Source organism: Zosterops lateralis (genome assembly GCF_965231275.1).
Source record: "Zosterops lateralis genome assembly, chromosome: 18".
NCBI classification, from domain to species: domain Eukaryota; kingdom Metazoa; phylum Chordata; class Aves; order Passeriformes; family Zosteropidae; genus Zosterops; species Zosterops lateralis.
Window position 1 is genome coordinate 2,168,143 of NC_139778.1, and position 16,882 is coordinate 2,185,024.

Consider the following 16,882-nt stretch of genomic DNA (forward strand, 5'->3'; position numbering starts at 1 on the left):
CTCCCCTGCTGCATCTTAAGATTATGTCCTGTCGCTTGTTACCTGGGAGAAGAGCTCGACTCCCACCTGGCTGCACCTTCTTATCATGGAGTTGCAGAGAACAAAAAGGTCACCCTGGACCTTCCCTTCTCCAGGTTAAACAACCCACCTCCCTCAGCCACTCCTCACACTTGCGATCCAGCCTCTTCCCCAGCTGCTGCTCTCTGCTGGTCCCAGGGGCCAGGGCTGTGAGAGGGGAAGGTCAGCACAGAGCACACGCTGCCCCCAGCACTGCTCCCACCTCCACCTTACACAACCACAGACCAACAAACTTTCTCTTGATAAAGCACAGGGGAAGCAAGATTTTCTAAGCAACCCAAGATACAGTAAAACACCACTTTGAGCAACATGTTCTGTAACAGCACTACAAAAAAAGCCAAGTACTTCAAACCACACTGAATCTTCCATACCGACTTCTGGCACAGAAAAAGAAAAATAAAGAACTAATCATAGGAATATCCAGGTATTTCCACCTTGACATAATCAGAATTTAAGCATAATAGTTAAGAACAACTGTTTAAAACCCACTCAAAACTCCCATGTAGGCCTTCTCCTATTGTATGTTAACATTGACTACAACATTCATGTTCACAGGTACTTTCTGACTTAGTGAAGCTGCAGAGAGCTGCCCCCACACCTTGTTAGCCCAACAGAGCCGTTCTTCTTTATGTAACAGAAGTGAAAACAGTCTGCAGGGCCCTGATGGAGCAGAGCCAAAGCCACAAGAGCCTGAGCCTGGCTGCTGTGCTCCACCAGCCCAACACCCACCTCCCCCTTTTAGCAAAAGGCTGCAGAAGTGTAAACTACGAGCTCAGTCATGGCCAGTTAACTGAAATAACAGACAGATGCTCAAGTGAAGAATTCAATGTATATTTATTATTCACAGTTAATTACTATCTACCAAATGCTGCTGCAGAGTTAAAGGATTAAGTACATAGGCCTTTTTTTTTTATTTAAACACGGAAAATTTTTTTAATATATATACACACACAAGACATATGTCTGCAAGGCTGCATGATATACACCAATTCCAAAATAAGGAAACAATCAAATGGTCCAGGTGTAGAATGCCATAGATTCCTTTTCCAATCACTTTACAAAGTGGGAAGAAAGTGAGTGACAGCTAGCAAGGAGAGGGGGAAAAAGTAATACTCTACAGGGTAGCTCTCTCTTTCATTTGCTGGAAAATCAAAGTGTAAGGCAGAGTCCATCTCAGGATTAAAACTTTTGTAACACTTACTACAAAAAAAGGCACCCTCCAACAAAAGATTGCCCGTGCTGAGGCAGGGCGGGAGGAGATCTCCGCTGCAGGTTGGGAGGTGTTGGTGGGGTGGAGGGATCCAGCCAAACGGCCACCAAGGGAAAAACAACGCAACTGAAGATTGGCACAGAGAGCGCTGCGGGCTGATTGCTTTCCTTCTGTCCAATTCAATGTCACACTGCTCTGGTGAGGAGCAAAGGGCCACCAGAAATGCCCCGGGGGTGCAGGATGGGGAGAACAGTCACACACAGCCTGCTGTGAATGGGAGCGGGCGGGGAGCTACTTCAACACTGACCTGAGGAGGGAGGAGAGACTGGAGAACAGGGATGCCAACTCCACTTCTCAAGAGCAACACGACTGCAAATACTGCCTATCCAGGCCGAGGAGACAGGCTGATCACATGCATTACGTAGAAACATTCACTAAGAGCGTAAAGTTTTTTTTTTCAAGCACTATTTCTTGAGGTTTCTCTGCATTATGAAGTTTTCCACCAAAGGAATGTACATTTTGTAGGACATCTCAGGGCTATTATTTCTCAAAATCCCCCCTTAACCCTCCCTCCCCAAAATATTCTTCCTCGTTTTCCCTCATCATAACTTTCCCCTTTCTCTTACTTCTTTTGAGGCTTCTGGTTGCAGTTCTCCACCTCTGAGCAGCCTAAGTTGCCACTTGAATGCCTTGATTTTATTTTCCTTGGAATAAGGGAAGTTGAACAGTAAGACAAATCTGAAGATTAAAGCTCCATCTCTGTAGATTTTTCTCAAGTGTCCATTGATAAAACCACCCTCCTTTGCCCCCTTTCCCCAAAGTATTTATTTACACATAGGCAGAAAAAAAAACCCCTCTGAAAAGCTCTGGACTGTCCTTTTAACTTAAAAAATAATAAAAAAGAAAATACGGGGAAGGCACTATGGAAAAAATTACAGAATGTGCTCAACCGTACACCTTTAAGAAAAAACAAAAAAGCTGTCAGCACAGCATTAATAGACTTCAGTTGTACGTTGGAGTTTCTCAAAGCAGCTCTGTGACTCAAAAGTAAAAAATAAAACAAAAAGCCACACAACTCTTCTCCCTTCCTCTGTTTGGAAGCTGCTGAGCTTCAGAAGAAAGTGCCAAAGGAGAAGAGACAATAAAAATTAGATTAACACCTCATTTTCCCAGGCAAGAAATGCTGAATGTTGAAGGCAAAAGCAGAAACTGATGATTTTTGTTTTTTTTTTAAAGGCAGGACTGTGGATTTGGTTCTTCTCTCATGTCCCTTCATGTCAAATGACGACCGTTTGCAGAGAGAAAATACCAGCAGAGTTTCTCCCTTTTCCTTTAACTGCATGGCTAGGACTTAATATGGCATTAAAACTTCATGCACTGATGGACAGAGGAGGGGGAAACAAGAAGAGTTGTGATGGTGAGACTTTAAGTAACCTTAAAACACTCATTCTCAACAAGAGTGAATAAAAGGGGATAACCCAGGAGCAGCTGAGGAAATTTGTTATTTTTTTTTCTCTTTCTCTCTCCTTTTTTTATTTTCCTTTTTTTTTTTTTTCCTTTAAGATAAGTTTTGGTGTATAAGTTGAACTCTTCCCCCCCGCCCCTGAAGTTCCGTACTGAGGGAAGGAGGATCACCCCACGGTGAAAGGTGACTCCGCTTTTACCGCCGTGTGATTTTTAGGTCACTGGCTGCAGTTAGGCTCTGTATGTGTATTTACTGTTTCTCTGGTTTCCTTAAATAATCTCTAATATTTATCTCTAGATGTTCCGGTTCACCGGGGTGACGTAGTTGCGCGGGAACATGCCCGTCTGTCCGCGGCACGCTCCCTTCCACCAGTTGGGGTCAGAATTGTCAAGGACTTGGATAAAGTCTCCGCGATGGAAGCCCAGCTCTCCTTCCTCTTGGGGATCAAAATCAAACAGGGCCTGAACGTATGTTGGTTGCTGAAAGGGGAATGAGAAACATACACACAGTGAGAATCACCCACGGCACTGCAGGCACCTGCTCCTGCAGGCAGGAGCTGTTTTGAACAGCGATATTAACAATAAACATTTGGGCTGTTCCCTTTCCCTGCAAGCCAGATCCCAACAGCTGCAACAAGGTGCTAAAACAGCAAAGGACAGGCTATAGAACACCTCAGAAAAAGGTCAAGTTTCTATGAAAGAGCTGAAATACAGCAGATGATTCTGATGTTTTTCTACTATTTTTCCCCCTTTGTGGCCTATTGTAAATCTGTGTTCTATTGCAATACAATAATATTGCTATTTACTTGTCCTGTTTTCATAATTGACAGCACAAACATTATTGATCTACAAAAGTTCCCCCTAAAAACTGGATGTTGACATTTTACACATTTTTCTTAACTCTTCTGTCATAGAACATTTTGCCTCATCAGCAAGTCTTCCTTTCTGGTGGAAAAGTTATCAGTTAATTTAAAATACATTTGCAGTCTTAAAATTGTGAGGCCAGGAAGGTCTCTTCATGCTTGTCCCTTTCAGCCAGCTATTTTCTCATCCTCTGTTTATCCCTGACCTGGCAGTGCAGAGCCAAGTGTTAAGTTCAGACAAACTGTGACAAAGTTGCCTGTGGCACCTGGACAGCTGCACAAATTCCACACCCCTTGTCTTCAGGCTAGAACCAGAATGCTGTACCAGGAAGCAAAAGGATTTACCCAGAACTGACAAAACATGCAGTTACATGAAATGTAACGTTCTGATTGACCTGGGAAATGGAACAAAATAACGAGTTGGATATACACAAACTGCTTTGCTGACACTTCACAACCGTTTTTGATTCTCTTCACAGTGGCTAGATCCAAACCAGGGATGTTCCATATGCTGTAACCACCTCTTCGAGAAAGCCCAGTATCAAATCCTTTGAGGGCTTTGATACTGAGGCTGCACTTCTGGCTATGATCAGGTATAAATCAGGACAGAATCACAGAACTATTCAGGCTGAAGAAGACCTTCTAAGATCACCATGTCCAACCATTAACCCAGCACTTCCCTATCCTTTCTTACTGTGCTCTATAACAGGAGCAAATCCATTTTTAATTCACAGGATTCAGATATTTTCCTGCGATAGAATCCATAATCATTACAAGTTAAATGTTCAAGCAGCAACAATAATTTTGCCTCAACTCCAGAGAGACCAGGAGTGCAGGTAGGCTTTGCACAAGAATGCAGCTTATCTACCAGTAAAATTTGGACTGCAGGACCTAAAGATACACTTCCACATGTAAAAAAATCAATAAGCTCCTTTCTTACTCTAAAATGCAATCCCACTTCAGACTGTGGTTGCAATAGCCTGACCAGGGCACTCTACAGGGACACTTCTCTTACCTGTGGCACCTGCTCAATATCCCGGAGAAATATTTGCTGGTTCCTGGAGACAGATGTGGATCTGTGATAATCTACCAGCTCGTTCAAAGAATTGAACTTCACCACCCAAAGGAAATACTTGCCAGCCCCATCTCTAAGCACCTTGAAGTGCTGCACATCATTTCCAAACCTGTGTGAAAAGAATGGAGAACATAAAAGAGCACATTATTAGCCACAGAGAACTCCTTTTGGGATCATTAGCACAGAGTTTGGGAAAAAAAGGTCCTCCAGGACACAGTGAAAAGTGGGCTCTCTTATGAAACAGAAGGATCACTCTGGTCTTTAAAAAAAAAGCTCCAAACAAAATTTAACAGGAAAACCCCCCTCAAACTCCCAAATATTCAAAGATGGTGCTGCACACATAAACCAGCCACTTCAATTCCATGTTAACCATTTTTTTCTGACAAATGATGGCATTCAGTTGAAGCTACATTTCCAATGGTTTTACTTTGAATAAAGAGGAACTCTGGAGAGGTCCACTGGGATTTTCCAGATGAATGGCACATTGGTATTTTTACTTCAGCATAGAACACTGAAAACAGAAGATAACTGTTCCCCCTTGGCTCCTATACCTCAGTGGGGAAAGCAGACACTGCTCTGAAACAACTCCTGGGCGCTGCCTCTGCTCCGCATTCCTCACCCTGTGAGGTCACAACCTCAAATCCTACAGATCACTGTTTAGGAAAAGGACTTTCCTAAATTATACACAGGAAAAACCACCCAACTGAGACATTACCACCAGATGGCAACACCAGGCTGAACAGGCAGGCCCAGCTATGCCATTGTAACTTTCTGTTTCTTAAAGGAATGCACTTCCTGCAATTGAAGCTTCCATTCATATCTAATATTCCAGCCCAGATGACTCTATCCAAGACAGAAATATAAACATCTCTAAAATCAGTGGCTTTAATCCAGTTTGCTGGCATGACTCAGTGCTGCTGTACAGAAGGACAAAAATTTGGTTACAGACCAAAGTTGACCAGAAGAAAAGAAACAAATGTTGAGACAGATCATTGACAGTCACAGAAAACAGAGCCAGCTAGAATTGTGCACGAATAATAAAAAATGTTGTAAGGATTCTAAAGAAAATCTTGTTTATTTATGGTAGAAAGAGGAAGATTACAGAAAATAATTAAGAAACCAAAATCAGCTGCTGAGGACAGATTCCCTGTCATCCCCATTCTACATTAAATTACTTCACATACCTTTTCAAGTTTCTAAAACCTCTGAGTGACTTCAGATCAGAGAATCACAGAATTGCTTGTGTTGGGAATCACCTAAGGATCAACTCATTCCAACATTCCTCTCATGGGCAGGGATACCTTCCACTAGACCAGGCTGCTCCAAGCACTATCCGACCTGGCATTTAACATTTCCAGGAATGGGGCAGGCACAGCTCCTCTGGGCAAGCTGAGCCATAGCCTCACCACCCTCAAAGAGAAGAATTTCTTCCTAACCCATGTGGAATATACTTGTGAGAGTTCAAATGGACCTCTGGTTTCACAGCTCCATGTCCCAGTGCTAGTCAATAGGAATATCACCAAAGCATGTGCCAAGCACAGAAAAACATACTTGCAAGTGTACTACACAAAGGGGAGACAAAGTAGTAACTTGCACTGCAGAGGAGGAATGAAGGAGGATGGGAGGTTGTCCACACTGGGTGCTTTGTGGCTGTAAGAGGGAGGAATGGGATCCACAAAGAAGCCACCAGACAGTACCTGGGCCTGTGTGAGCCACGTGCCACCGGGTCAGTCCTGTGGACTCACTGCAAGCCAGAGCAAAGATGTTTGTTCTACTAGAGAGGGAATAAATGTCACTAGAAGAAAAGGAATGCTATAGGGCATCAGTGAGATTATTCCTGCTCCTCAGTGCTCACAATCACCTGCCCTTTACTCACCAGTCCAAAGGAGCAGCAGATGCTTGATTAGCACACAATTGCTCCTGGGCATGACTTACTTGACTGAGAGGGAGAAGTCCCCAGGAGCACTCTCACTCTCCCTGATGAGGAAGGCACCATCGTGTCTCTGTTTGCCCAACATTTCTTCAGCCTTCGCTCGGGGAATCTTTCCAAAAAACCACCTGTGTGGGGAGAAAAGAAAACAATAGGAAAAGTTAAGAATTTTAATCGATTCATGGAAGAGCCTGAAAATAAGATCTAAATAAGAGCCTGAAAATAAGATTCACAGCTCTGAAAATAAGATCTTCTCTCTGCATTGCCCCATCCTGCACACGTGGAAAGTGCATTTTGTATCTAAATCAATTTCTTGTCTCTTTCAGATCAGGTGGTAAGACACATTTACTTCAGTAGAGAGAATCAATATCTTCATCCAGCAGCTGTTTGCTCCTGCAGCCCAGAAGAGTCCAATCTCTGAGCCCTACCAGAGTCCTATGGTCCTAGACAAGTATCATCTGTCAGAAAGCTGAGGCAGGTGCCAGGACTGCAGTTACACACAGACCAAGTGAAAAAAGTTCCTTCAAGGTCTCTCTGCTCCATTGCAGAGGAGTGCTGAGCTAGGCATGGATTCCATTCCAGAAAAGATGCTGATGACACTTGTTTCAGGAGCCTCTTTTCTTGCTTTCTCTCACAGGCAGGACAATGCAGCAGCTTTCACAGGAGGAGTCACATGAAGTAGCTGCCTCACGCAAACCACATCCAAAATTCTCACCAGCCACAGCTTGACCATGACACCAAGGCTGAACCGACCTCAGGCCACCAGATCGTCAGCACTGACCAACAGCCTGGTCACAGGATCCTTGCCCCCATTTACATTTGCACTTCCAGACTAATCCAAGATTAAAAGCAAAGAAGGGATGAGTGGTAGGTCACATGGCATGAAAAAAGCAGAAGTATCTTCACAACTAAAAAGCGGAGCTTTCTGCTCTGAGGAACAGATCACACAGGACAGCAGCACTTATCACACCCACACCCACGCAGATGACTGACCTTAGAGGGGAGCATTTCACAACAAGAGCTCCACTCACACAGCCCACTGTCTGCAGTGAAGGTTTTGCTGCAGCCAAGAAGGCCAGAGTTGCAGAATCCTTCCTGAAACAGTCATTCCTAAGAGAAGCTGGAGCTCTTGTGACCTCAAAAAGTCACCAGATCTTTCTCTCTAAGGGAAAACCACCTCTAGAGCTGAAGAAAGACTGACTGCTTGGTTACCAAACACACTTTACTTGCTTGAAACTCTCGTTGTGTACTTTTTATCCCCTGGAATGAAAAGAAAAAGCTTCCTCCCTCAACCATCCTATTTCCAGTGATCAAGAACTTTATGGCATTTTGTACATTCTGGATAGTTTAGCACCTGTGCTGCTCCTTGGTACCTGAGGTGAGGTGGTGGCAGATCACCACGGGAGACCCACCTGCCCCTCACTGCACTCTGCTGCCCACAAAAATCAACCAAGAGAAACTATTATTAAGTGAAACTCCTTCAGAATTCAAAGGAAGTATTTAATTTCCTGGGCTTCTTGCACTACTGTCAGAAAGACAACAAAGTCTTGAATTTTCTCACTGCCAAATGCTGCTTGAAGGAAGCTTTATGATTTTAGATATCTTGCCATATTTCTTGTTTACAAAGTGTCTTAACCTTGTTCAGTTCTCAAATAATTCTCAATTACTCATGTGACAAAGTCTCACCTTAAACACAAACAAAACCCAAATTCACCTTTCTCTGTAAAATAAGAAGGAAAGCCTGAGAGAGTTTAATAGAATCCTTCCTGAAGCCTCATCAGTTTACCTGTTTTCCCCCCAAATTTTACTGAGTCATTACAAAGTAGAAGTGTAGTATTCTTTTAAATGAAATAACATTTCCAAAGTGACAATGCCAAACTATGTAAGTTTTCTGCCAGCTGCTTCTAAGGCACTTCAAAATAGAAAGACTAAAAATCTTTCACAATTCTTGAGCTTCCCTGCAGTTTTATAGCTTTACTACCACATTAGTCAGAGTAAAAGAACCTGAATTAAATGAAAACACCAGAGATGAAACAAAGTTATTTTGCAGGACTACTGTCTACTTAAGAGCACAGTTGTAAAACAGCAAAAGTGTTGTGCAGGTATCTTTGCTACAGAATGTCTGAAAAAATTAACAAATATCACAGCACGTCAAAAATCACTTGTGGAGAATTAGGCAAAGTGACAACGACATTCCCACAACTTTTCTTCTGAAGGGATAAGCCTGACAAGGCTTGACTCCAAGAAGCTCTGTAATGCAGGTGAAACTCATCCTGTCAGCACTGCAGAACCAAAGGCAGGCTGGGGTTCATTCCTGCTGATGCTGCACAGCCAGAGGGAGCTGCACCGACTGCACAGCACAGGTTCTCATCGCTTCCAGCCTCCCCTCAATCGGCACTTTGGCAATTTTTTTGGCTTCACTTCGCACAATCATTTCACTTGGCCGCGTTCCTCCACAGAAATTACAATACAGCTAAGTGAGTCTTCAGCAATATCCCCAGGACAAACTGATAACAAACACAAAGACCTGAGATAGCCTGGATCAGATCCATGGTGTTTTTCAAAAACAGCCAAGTTTTCCCCTGCCCCCTTCAAGAGCAAGGTGTTGCTGTGCCTTCACTGTAACCTCCCTGCAGCTCTTCTCTGTCCTGCCTAGTTCTGCTCAGTCTTTGCTCTGTTAATTGAGGTGGCAATTCAGATTAACCCTTCAGATTAATCCCCAGGTGAGTCTGGTCACTGAGAGGTGCCACATTTTCCTTTCAGCTTTTTTGCTGGTAGTTTCTGTAAGATTTGCAAAATACAAGAAGAAACACTGCATTTAATACCAGCTGTGCAGCTGAAAGATTTAAGTCTTGGATCCTAGGACAGGATTTAAAGCCACATTCAGTTGCTTTCTTTCCAAAACCTCTTGAAAATGATTTGATGATAGTCTGAGTAAAGGAACATTCTCTTTCTCACTGCTCAGCTGCCTGCAGTTTGCTTTTTGTATGACCTGTATGACTAGAGCTCTGCACTACAGCTAAGCCAACATTACGCTATAAAAACTTTTGCATAATTTCCCAGGGTTGTTAAAATGCAGTAGTTAAAAGACTCCCAGCATTGCTGACACATGGCACTGCCTCCATCCAGGTGTCATCAGCAGTTTAAAACTTCTTCAGATAAGATCAAATTAACTATGCCTAAAAACCACTACCAAATTCACCCACTTGCAGGCTTAAATATTATTTATTCCCTTTTAATATAAAAAAGTGAAAAAATAACAGCTCTATTCCTCTAAAACAAAATACCATGAAGGATCACAGAATAAACTGATCATCATAGGAGACATCACTGCAGAATAACTTAAACGACTGGAAAATTGTCATGAGAAGGTACAAGCACCAAATCAATGTGAGAGAAGTTGCAATGTGGATTTGAGATCCTCAGTGGACTGGTACAATCAGGGTAAACCAAACATGTTACTACAGAAAACAAAGCTCTAAACAATTTCAGAATTTTCTTGTGTGTCCTTTCTTCACTTCCCACTTGGCTGCCCTAAAGTGTGACACCTCTTCTTCCTTGGGGCCAGGCCCTCAGAAGCTTCCTTCTGCTATTTCAAAAGGGCCCTTAGAAAAAATAATTCCTGATTGCATTTAACTGCAATATCTTCATTATATAATAGCAGTCAACACTTACATAAATCATCAGGTTTTGTGAGCAAATGAAACGCTACAGCTCCTCATAAAACCCCTGATTACAGGCTTTGCTTCTCCCTCCTAAACATTTCTTTGAATCTGTTACCCAGAGCCTGCTGTTCTTGTTCAGATGTTGCAGCACCTCAAAGGTTGGCAGAACTGAAGTTTAGCAGAAGACAGCAGAAACACATGAACTGACACAAAGAAAACACCCAGTCATGAAATGCTACAGTTTTCACATGCTGGGTTTATTACACCTAGGGGGAAAGGTTCAAAGCAGTTACTCAAACACAGCTCTCTGGAGCTGCAGTTCAAGGCAACAACAGTTGTGTAACAGCACTGGGAGGTCAGACTGTTTTGTGAGGAAGGTGTTGGACCAGATGACTGTCACAGGTCCTGTCCAACCTTAACAATTCTATGATTCTATACTCAAGATGTGACAGACATACTACAAGTTCAGCTCCAAATACTCTTCACCTTTTGCAGAGCTGTAAATGCCATGACTTTTAGCTGCTCAGTAAGTTAAACTGAGAATCATCACAAGAACATAGACACTTTTCCAGGGGTAGGGGTAGTGACAACTCTCTACTAAAGGTTTTTCTGCTGGTTTATGGCTGCTAACCCGAAGGCTGATCAGTCTGAACCTAAAATACACCAGAGCAAGCACCAGAAAAGCCTCCCTAAAAACCCTGCTATGCAGCCAGTGTGAAAGGAGTTAAAGCAAACACTACAGCCAGAGACACATAACTCACCAGCCATCCTTTATCAGTCCATATATTTAGTAGATCTGGTAAAATTTTAGCAGAAAACCATCCTTCTGTTTGTGAGGATGCCCAGAGTAAGACCAAGGGAGCCCATCCCAAAAGCTCTACTTACGGATGGGGTTTCATTTCTATGTAGTTCTTGGGAATGAAGCCGTCCTTTCCATTGAGTTCTGCCTTGTACCAATTCTGGTCGCATTCTTCATTCAAAACCTGAAGGAAGGAAGCAAACAAAAATTAAGCTTATGATACAGTCAAGATACAAGCAAGACTGATGAAGGTACCAGGTTATTCTTCCCATTTGTGTTGAGCAGTTTTTATATTAATAAAGTTAAACACATTCAAACAGCAAATGTAGACAAAGTTCCTTCTTTTTATTTTTAAGGGGATACTTTTCTTGCTGTAATTTTAAACATGAATGAAAGATCAGGAGTCACAAGAGAGGAGCCACATGAAAAGGTAGTTTTAAAAAGCACAAATTGATATTTTAAAGCATACTTGCTCTAAAAACTTTGATGCTTTATTTTTCACTGAATTTCTGTCAACTGGTACAGTGCAATATGCAAACCTGGTGCACTGACTGAAAGTGGCCCCTCTAATATTGTATTATCTTCTGAAAGTAAAACCATGTTATTGTTTGGAACTACCTATCCTCAAGATGTTTTTGTGTTGGAAGTAAACACCTCAGAGAACCTGCCCCCTTCCCTTCAAAATTAAACACCAAAACACCACTTTTCCTCAAGCACTTTCATTTCTTCTCAGCTTTCTTAGGAGAATACCACAAAAAGCTAGATCTGAGTTAAAAAAAATAAAAAAGCCTCAAGTCACAAAAGTATCACATGATTAGCACTGCCTGAATGCAGAAGATGAGGAAATACAAAGAGAAAGAAACACAAATACAGATCCAGAGATCACATACTACACCAGAGAATTTTGGTGAAGATATCCACCAAACCCTCAAACTAACTCTTTTGCTATGTCATTATGTTTCTTTATTTCCAGGGTGGTGAGAGGAAATTAAAAGAGAAAGTAAAAGCAGACAAAAATTTGCAAGTGCATGTCTTATTCCTACAGTTAACAGGAGAGCTTCAGAAAATTAAAGATCAGTACTTGCTGCCTTTCAAAAATGTGTGACACACCAACACCCTAAATCTGCCTCACTGCTGACTGCTACGTATGACAGAGAAAAACCTCAAAACCGACTGAAATGAAACGTGGCAAAGGAAAGAGAACAAAACGTGAAGCTCCTCAGTGAATTACAGTGGGCAATAGTTACCTGGATGTTCCTTAACTCCCAAGGGAAGAGGCTGGTGGGATGTACATTCCCTGGGTGCCAGCACTTCCACTGGGGAATAGCACAGCAGCAGGGCCACATCTACAGAACTCAGGTGATCAAAGATATCCATCTTTACGGCTCATTTCAGGGTATGTTCAGCTCCAGAGGCTTTAACCCTTAAAAGATCCCAAATACTTACATGTGGATGAAACATTCAAGGTGTCTTTTGTTCAGTTACTACTTTGGGGTTCCCTGCATTTATTTACAAGCACTGTTGCAGCATGCACAGCAGAGTTCAGTCATTTAGCTGGGATAATGTGAGCACAGGTCATGAGCAGCTCATGGCTCTGTCACAGGCTCTGAGGTAGGAGCTCACACATGGAGAAGTGCCCTGGAACAGCTGCTGTCTGTTGGACTGCCCTGGAGCTGCAGGACAGTGACCTGGGCAGGGACTGATTCCTCCTCAGCATGAAACACAGTGACACACACCAGCAGCAGTTCTGGGATACTGGACAGGGATGACAGAGATCAAAAACAGGTGTGTAAAAAAGTGAATTGCACAGAGACCATGAGCTGAAGCCCAGACTTGTAACTCAGTCATTTAAAGATTTCAGCACACAGCTTACAAGAATCAGTAATTTGGGGTTGTTCTGTAACTCAACCTGCCTTCACTAGAGTTCTGCACAATAGAACACAACATATTTTTGTATGATTTCTAATAAACCGAATCTCACACAATGGTGCGTATTCCTTTATCAGGGATTTCCCCCATGAGCTTTGATAAGCTCATGTGCTACAGATTTGTTCCATCACCATCAGAGAGCAGTTAAGAGATCTGGCAGCCTGTTCTTTTTCCAGAAAGAATGGGTAAATTGTAGTTTCACCTGAAGGACACTGCCACAGTTTTGAGAGTCTGGCAGTAGATATTTAAAAATTGTCAGAAATTCTAATGCCCAAATGTAAATTATTTTAATGAGTTTTATCTTGCTCTGAAGATATGCTAATAGATTTGGAGGAGCCAAATCACATCGGGCTTGGGATACTCATTAATGCCTGGCCTGAAGCCAAATGCCAGCAAGGGAGCAGTGCTGAGGGATGCATTAAAGCTTTGTGACCAGAGTAAAAAAATAGCTGATTAAAAGCAGGGTAAGGTAACTGCCAACATATCTGCATGTCCAACCTGTTCAGGGGACTCCTGCAGTGATGAGCCCTCCACAGCTCCTCCCTCAGCGGCTTTGTTTGCTCCCAAGACCTTTTCCTGCCTCACACCCAGGCTGGTTATCCTCGCAGCCCACTGTCTTTTGTAGGATCATTTTAACGAGCTGTCACAGCTCCATTCACAGCCTGGCAGGCAGCCAGGGATCCGTGCCCTGTGCTATGGACCGGAGAGCTCATCCACACACTCACCCTGGAAACACCTCTGGGTTCCCCTTTCTGGCTCTTCCAGAGAGAACAGAACACACTGTTTTCTTTCCAAAGCTCCATGTTCCCGTATCATTTCAGCAGGAGTCATCTCCACAAAACAGATCTACAAAATCATTTCTTCTGACAGTGCCAGACACCCCTGGACCTGCCCCCAAGGCTTTGCCAAGCAAAACTGACGTGCACTGAAGTGCCTTAAATTCAGGACAACTTTGCAGTCACAAGCACAAGGCTGGAGTTCTGGTAGTTCCTATGAAATTATGGAGCTATTTCAATGGAAACTGCAGAATAGTCCTTTAAAATTTCACCTTTCAATAAAAATTATGCCACTAACATCCTTCAGTGAAATGTAACTAAAAAGTAAGTCAGGAACACACACAGGAATCTCGTGCATTGATGTATCTGCCTTTGATGTTTACATCTGACACTGCTCTCTTATTTTAAACCATAAATCCACTGAAGTGAAAGAACTGACTTTAAGTAATTAAACCATTTTACTGTGAAACGTTTTATGAAAAGCACCCAGTAAATCCATCTATTCCATACTTCCAAGTGACTTCCAGACAATAAATCATATTAAAATTTATCATCTGGATATTAAAACACAATGTCGTGCCTTTGAGAAAAATAATGATTCCTAACTGAACTACAGTAAGATTTCCCTTTTTTACCAAAGCTACAACATTTAATTTAACTACCACATGCCTCACTGGATTTTGCTTTGAATAATTCACCAAGTACAAAACAAAAATGCAGATAAATTAAGTAACAAATGAAGCTTTAAAGACTCACTGCTCCAAACTGGACAGCCTTGAAGGTCTGCAAAAAATCTGAAACTTTTGTCCCAGGATGGAAAGGTCCTTGGGAGCAGGGTACTCACCCTCAGACAGGGTGTTAAAGCAGAGGTTCCTTTTCTGTTCTGAGAGTTATAAACTAGATATAAACCAGCAAGTAAAAACTGATTCAAGGGAAACTGTCTGGATTCAACCAAGCAAGTTCAGCATAGCCCAATACAAACCATTTCTGTTCTCTGCAAATTTATTGTAAATGGCACTACAGGATATCCAAATTCATCTTTGGGATTTTGCAAAGACAACTCAAGACATGGCCTGGTCACCTGCAGCTCCTGTCTCATCCTCCTACCCCTGGCTGTGTGTCACCAAGGTGAGGCAGGAATGGAATGGAATCTTAAGGAAACCTGGGGAAATCTGCCCATCAAAATGACACTGTGACTTAGACCAGGCCAAATCAGTTCTTCTTTTCTTGATTTACTCATCACACACAGTGATTTAATTTTAACTGCAAACTTTTCAATACAAAAAGATATATTGGACAATTAGGGTGACTCAAGAACATGCAACTGCTGAAATATTTTAGGCTTTTCCTTAAATTCAATTTATCATGATAACACATAGGAAATGCAAAATATCCCCATTTTTCAGAACAAAGCCTACAGTACCACGTTTGGACATCCTTTAAGACTGTGAATACTTGTTCTCTAGGTAGATATAAAAAGCTGTGGAAATGCTTAACAACCACTGAGCAAATATTACTGAAAACAGTCAGAGAAAGATTATTCCTTAAATTGCACTCAACTACCAAGTATTATAATACATTACCTAAATAATGGACGTAGATTGCACCATAATGCTGTAATGTGTTATGGATACAGGTTTTCATTCTCACTCCCCCCAATTCCCATTATCACTATAGAAACACTTCTTCCACCCACAGCTTTTTAAAGGCACAAGAAGAGCACAAAACACAAACTCAACAAAAGTAATTCAGAAAGTCTCCCCACCACAACCAAGTCCAGGGGTCTTTCTTCCCCACAGTTCAGGGGTGTTTTTGTCAGAAGCCTTGTCTGAAGTGATGCTGCTGCTTCAACACACACGGACTTGGCACAGGCCCACCCACAGCCTTTACCACAACAGCCAAGCACCTGGAAGCAGGAGCCCAGAACAGGAAGTTTTGAAGCTTTTCCCATGGTGGTCTGGGTTACCAACTGCTGTCTTTAGTTTCTTTGAGAAGAAATAATATCTAAGTTATTTCCATTCATCTTGAAGGAACCTGGAAACTCCTCCAGTGTAAAATACCTGACAAAGTTGGGACAACAAACCAACAATAAGGTCACAGGACAAGGCCACTCTAGGATTTAAGCTTCTCTTTCCAAACCCTAAATAATATTGCCCTCCATATCTGCTGCACTGAACTACTCACCACTGGAGTAGTATTTACAGATAAATTCAGAATTACCCTAAACCTCTGAAAGGGGTTGATAGGGAAAAGTAGCTGGGGAAGATTACAGGAAATGATGTTATTTTTAACTGCATGAGATAAAGACAAGTTGTCACTATAATTCCATGAAATATTTCACCATACAAAACTCAAATCCAAAGGAGCACTGACTAAAGTCATCAAGAAATCCACAGTTGCACTGGCTGGCAAGCACAGTAAAATCTGTTTGTAACAAAGAAAACTGCAAATAGAGGACTGGAGCAAAGAATTAGCATTCAACCTTTTACAAAACCATCTTTTATGTTTTATTGTAGGTAACACAAGAATACTTGAGACAACTTTATGTGAGTGAAGCACAGTCAAGTCTAGCCACAAGGACAGAACTCAGCACAGATTAACTTACCCTGACTCCCAGGCCTTGCCAGTCTGGCACTACCATCCCCCCTCTGGCAAAAGTCTTCAATTGTGAAGAGTTATTTATTAAATATAATAGGAAAAAGATAAGTTAAAAAAAAAACCAAAACCAGTCTAGACAACAATTCTCTTTCCCTATGGCTCATCTTTTTTGGTTCATGTGGCACAAAGATGGGAGGAAGAAACCCAGTATTTTAAAGTGTACTGCAGTGAGCTCCAAAATGTCTAATGGAGATCCTGGAAGGAGTCAATACAGTTCAGGAAACTTTGCCACAGGTCTTGCATTCCTTCTGTGTAGGAAGCTTCCACTAGCACAAACATGGAGGTAAAATGATAACAAATGTGCCAGTTCTGCTTCTGCTCTTCTGGTGGATAGAGAGACGTCAGCCCCAGTGACTACACAATTCCCTTCAAATTAGTCCTCCCACTACCCACCTGCATAAAGGCTAAGCTGTAGATATCACAAATAGCCTGTTT

The 16,882-nt window shown here is 42.2% G+C and overlaps 1 protein-coding gene across 1 annotated transcript in view; it reads right to left on the reverse strand.

Annotated features, from left to right (window-relative positions):
- Positions 1–2,785: 2,785 nt before the first annotated feature.
- The window catches only part of GRB2 (growth factor receptor bound protein 2), a 44,654-nt gene continuing 30,557 nt past the window's right edge, over positions 2,786–16,882 (reverse strand). Inside the window, exons 2-5 of the mRNA XM_083874324.1 lie at positions 11,171–11,268; positions 6,626–6,748; positions 4,631–4,799; positions 2,786–3,232 (exon numbers count right to left, since the gene is read on the reverse strand). Coding sequence (XP_083730450.1) covers positions 3,047–3,232; positions 4,631–4,799; positions 6,626–6,748; positions 11,171–11,268 — 576 coding nt within the window. The 3' untranslated portion in view covers positions 2,786–3,046. The remainder of the gene's footprint in view (positions 3,233–4,630; positions 4,800–6,625; positions 6,749–11,170; positions 11,269–16,882) is intronic.